General features: G+C 30.4%; 1 protein-coding gene across 1 annotated transcript; it reads right to left on the bottom strand.

Annotated features, from left to right (window-relative positions):
- Positions 1-508: 508 nt before the first annotated feature.
- LOC105775561 (tyrosine decarboxylase) lies at positions 509-2383 on the bottom strand. The gene has a single exon (XM_052621718.1). It carries the CDS (start codon positions 2294-2296, stop codon positions 737-739), a length of 1560 nt encoding a protein of 519 aa, XP_052477678.1. The 5' UTR covers positions 2297-2383; the 3' UTR covers positions 509-736.
- Positions 2384-5212: the final 2829 nt, after the last annotated feature.

The raw sequence follows: 5212 nt of genomic DNA, 5'->3' as shown, positions 1-5212 counted from the left end.
TTAACTTTTCCTTTCATCGTCTCAGTTTCTACTCCAGGCTAAAATTCGTAGCTCATGAGTCATAAAACAGCAACAATTATGTTCTTTCAAGGCGCAAGAATGAAGAATCTTCAATCAGCGTCACCAAACCTGTCACGAGATGCTCAAGAGGGTGACTGATATGGTTTTTTCAGTCATTTGGACCAGTAGCTTGCCTGTGACTAGATTGGTTTGAATCGAGACTCTTGTTTTGATAGTTTGGTTGATTGGCAGATGCAAACAGTCGTTAAAACTTTAGTTTTTAATTGTTCAGCACAATCGTTACACTATGTTTGGAAAGATAAATTTGAGAAATGGAGTGTTAACTCAAATTTAAAGTTGGTGTTAAAATCTAAAATACATGAACTTTTAGAAACAAATAATGAGGATTTGTTATTTAAAATATATGTTTATAGCTTGTATCAAGTGACCTAAAAGGTTTAACAAACTCATCAAAATGATAAATTTTCTTTTTACAGTGTGCAAAACATTTCAGTCCAATAATATCCAGTTAGATTTAATAATTATAGATACATCTATGCAATCAAACTCCATACATGTATATAGGGGTTACACAACATGCATTTGCTGACTCTAAATGATGGCATAACATAAAGTTACATTATGTAATCAAATACCTTAGATATATATATATATAGGCACACACTTATCTAAATTTAGTTCCGATGGACTGAATATAGATATTATATTGCTTTAATTATATAGTAGCCAACATGCCATCAACCGTCTCTTGCACCACTTTCCAAGCCTTGATAACATGTTTATCCTCTGTCAGAGTGGCACCAACAGCAAACCGTATCACATAAATACCCTCAACTATAGAGTGAGTCATAAAAACTTTGCCTGACGCATTCACCGTCTCTAACAAATTCCGGTTGAAGTCATTTGCATATTCCTGGTCGATAAGTTTTGCTTCAATATTTCCACTTTCAATTTTGCACCCATTCGGCTCCTTTTTAAGTGTTGTTGGCAAAACCCTGAAACATACCATAGCAAAGTTCCTTGGCACCACCACTTCAAACCTATTGTCACTTTCAACCAGTTGTTGGAAACGTTTTGCCATTTTTACATGGCTCCTTAGGAAGTTCCTAAGATTCTCCACACCATAGCTTCTCAAAACAAGCCATAACTTCATGGAGCGAAACCTTCTGCTAAGGGTTATTTGCCAGTCTTTGTAATCCACAACTTGTTTGGAATCACTTGCATTATTTTTGAGGTACTCAGCACTTGATGAGAGTGACTTTGTTAGTGCACCAGGATCTTTAACCCAAAGACAACAACAATCCAAAGTAGTGAAGAACCATTTATGGGCATTGAAACTAAATGAGTTTACATTCTCTACCCCATCAATGAAATGACGATACTCAGGGCATATACAGGCACTTCCTGCATAAGCAGCATCAACGTGGATCCACATTCCATACTCTTTGGTTACTTCACTTAACGACCGTATTGGATCAACGGCAGTCGTTGATGTTGTCCCGATGGTGGCACAAAGAAAAGCTGGGATAAGTCCAACTTCAACGTCCAATCTTATTGTTGTTCGCAATGATTCTGCGGATAGTTGAAATGCTGTGGATCTCATTGTCTTAATCGCCCTAAAGTTCTTACACTCTAAACCAGCGACTTTAGCTGCCTTTAAAAGTGCACAGTGGGTTTGGTCTGACCCATAAAAAACTAACTTCCCCATGTTCTCTCTCCCCACTTTGGCTAACATTTGATCTCTGGCGGCTACTAGTGTGCATAAAATGGCCTCACATGTAGTCCCTTGTATAACACCACCGCCAGTTCCAGAGAAAAGGAAACTTTGAGGAAGCCCAAGCATCTGGCCAAGCCAATCCATGGTTACGAATTCAAGCTCAGTCGCGGCTGGTGATGATATCCAATTGAACCCCACCACATTGAAGCCGGTGCTAAGCACCTCTCCAAGAAAGCCAGCAATGCTGCCACTTGAAGGGAAGTACGCAAAGTAGTTGGGGCTTTGCCAGTGAGTTATGCCGGGAATGATGTATTGTTGGATATCGAGGAGGATTGTTTCAATAGGCTCTGGAATATTAGGGGCGGACTTTGGTAGAAGTTTGGCAAGGTAACCAGGTTGGACTTGGCTTAGAACGGGGTATTTTTCCATGTTTTGGTAATAATCAGCTATGAAATCTATGATCATATGACCTTGTCTCCTAAATTCTTCTGGATTTAGAAGGTTAGCAGTGTTGGAAGAGTAGTTTTCTTCTTCATAGTGGGGATACAAGCTGCCCATTCCCGCTATAATAGGAGTTTGAATGACAGAAATCAAAATGAAACTATAGTGGACAATGTAAGGATGGGTGCCATATGTTTTAGGCCATTCGGGCGTCATTTATATAGGCCACAATGCTTAAACAGAATGTTAAAATACGCCATAACTACCTTCCAGAATTTAATTTTTGTATTTTTGTATTTTTATGAATTTAATGAAATTAAACAATTTGATATGAATTTTAAATTCTTTAAAAAGAAAAATAAAGAATTTAAATTTTTAAAAATAAAATTATAAAATAAAATTTCAAAATCCAAGGAGAATAGAATAAAGGAAATAGTTATTAATTGGCACCTTGAAAGAGAGAATTATGTAATTTATTAAACAACCTTATAATATATATATATATATATATATATATATATATATATATAAAATAAGTAAGAGTTTGATTTAATGATAAAGTGTAAATGTTAAAAAGGTAAAATTTAAAATAGTGGTTCAACTATTAATTTTTATTTAATTATTTAACTTTTAAAATTAAATATTTTAGTTATTCTTATTTTAACTTAGTAACAAAAATTTAACGTAAACTTTTTATTAACTTAATAACAAATATGGCGGGTAATACCAACCCAGCAAAACACTTAAAACATATAGATATAGATAAAAATAAATAATGAGCTTATGTAACTACAAATATATATAAAAATGGATATGAAATAATATTTGGTATACTACTAATAAAATATTTAGACTTCACGGTTGAAGGATTTTCGCATATTGCCTCTACTCTCCACTCTCCGCTTCTCACAACAAAAAGTTGAAGTCCTCTGTGAATAAAATAAATAAATACAGAAAAAACAGCTGACCTTGACAAAGACCCCTGGGAGGGGAACCATTAAAACCAAAATATTTAACCATTGAAACACATATAGAACATCATTTTGTGCGTGGAGCCCCATTGATTCGGTTAATTCGAGTAATTCGGTTAATTCCAGTAATTTGGTTGATTCGGGTAATTTAGGTAATTCGGTTAATTTTTAACCAAAAGTAAAAAACATATAATTTTCGGTTAATTCGGTTAACCGACCGAATTAACCGAAAAAATTTCGGTTCGGTTAATTTTTTTTGAAAAAATTTCGGTTCGGTTAACGGTTAAAATTTTTGAAAGGTCGATTAATTCGGTTAATGTTATTTCAGGTCGGTTAACCGAATGAACACCCCTAAATATAACAACTTGTACATGTTACTTTTTGTTCTTTTCATTTTCCTATTGTTTTTAATGTTTTATATTTTTATTAAGATCATTTATATGTTTTATATTAAGAATTACTATAATTTCATATTTTACACACATATAACAAAAATCTATTTTGAGCCATCATAACATGCTTTAAAACATGTTACTATTGTTACAAAAATACAACAACTTGTACATTAAAACAAAAAGTAACATGTACAAGTTGTTAGATTTTGTTCTTTTCATTTTCCTATTGTTTTTAATGTTTTATATTTTTATTAAGATCATTTATATGTTTTATATAAAATTACTATAATTTCATATATATGTATGTGTAAAATATGAGTCTTTTTTGTGAATTTTTAATATCTAATTACTCTCATTGGTATCGTAAAGTTTTAAAGCATTTTATGATGGCTCAAAATAGATTTTTTTCCATTCGCATTTTATTTTATTAAAGTAAGATAATAAATAGTTTTAAATTTATAAAGATAACATTCTCAATAAAATTATTAAGATATTTTTTACAATAATATATATTAATTTATTTTTCTTTATTTTTATTAACATTTTTAATAAAACATTTGTTTCAATTTTATATTTTAATAATTTAAAATCATAAAAAGATATAATTTTCATTTACTTTTTAAAATTTATTATTTATTAATATTATTTTGAAAATATATTTTAAAATTTTAATTATATATATTTTTAAAAACTCATTTTATTATTTTAATTACTATAGAAATGTGTATAAAATTAGAATTATAAATATGAGATTAGTGTTTCATTTTACAACAATGAAAACGGTTTTGTTAATATATAAAGGTTTTAATTTTTATTAATAGAAGCATATAACTATTAAATTTTTTATATGAATTATTTTTAAATTTTGAATATGTTTACAAAATATTTTAAAAATAGTCTTCTATAATATGTGGTTTCAATGTTTTAATTTATGTAGTATATTTTATTAAGATAATATAAAAGTTAATAAATAATATAATTTTAAAATTTTAAATAGTTCAATAAAATATTAAATATTTTTAATCATTTAAAATTTAAATTTATTTTACAAAGTCATGCATATTTCTTATATTTTGAATTTCCTTAGTGATTGCGGATAATACAGCCTTCACCAGCTGTGCTTGGATTACCAAAGGAAGGGTGGGTTTGGATGGGCGATTGAGTGTGGTGCGATGCGTTTAGTTTACTTTTTGTCTCATGCTACAGTATCACTACAGCATCTAATCTCACCGCCACCATTGTTTTTACAACCGCAGGTAAGTGCACCACCCATCCAAACTCACCTAAAGAACGGGGTAGGTGTTGAGCTTGTGCCAACTAACAAACATGTAGGGGACAAAAAGCTCGTGAGTTGTATGCCGAAATTTGTAGTGGGATAAGGGCGAAGTTGGGACCAATCGTTAAATCTTAAGTCTTTGCCATTCATTTTTGCATAAATTATCAATAGCAAAATCAACTTTTGATTTTAAATTAGAAAAAAATATTGATTTAAAAATTTTGTATAATCGAAGTTCATCTATTTTATAATTTGAGTCTAATTTTATTTAATCCCAATTAATATTCAGATAAATCATTTCTAATAATATCTACTCCAAAATTTAAACTTAATTAAAAAGAAAATAAGTTATATTTGTGCTTGTTTCAACCACGTATACTATATCCGGCAA

This window comes from Gossypium raimondii, chromosome 10, assembly GCF_025698545.1.
Source record: "Gossypium raimondii isolate GPD5lz chromosome 10, ASM2569854v1, whole genome shotgun sequence".
NCBI classification, from domain to species: domain Eukaryota; kingdom Viridiplantae; phylum Streptophyta; class Magnoliopsida; order Malvales; family Malvaceae; genus Gossypium; species Gossypium raimondii.
This window is presented reverse-complemented; position numbering and strand designations above follow the sequence as displayed.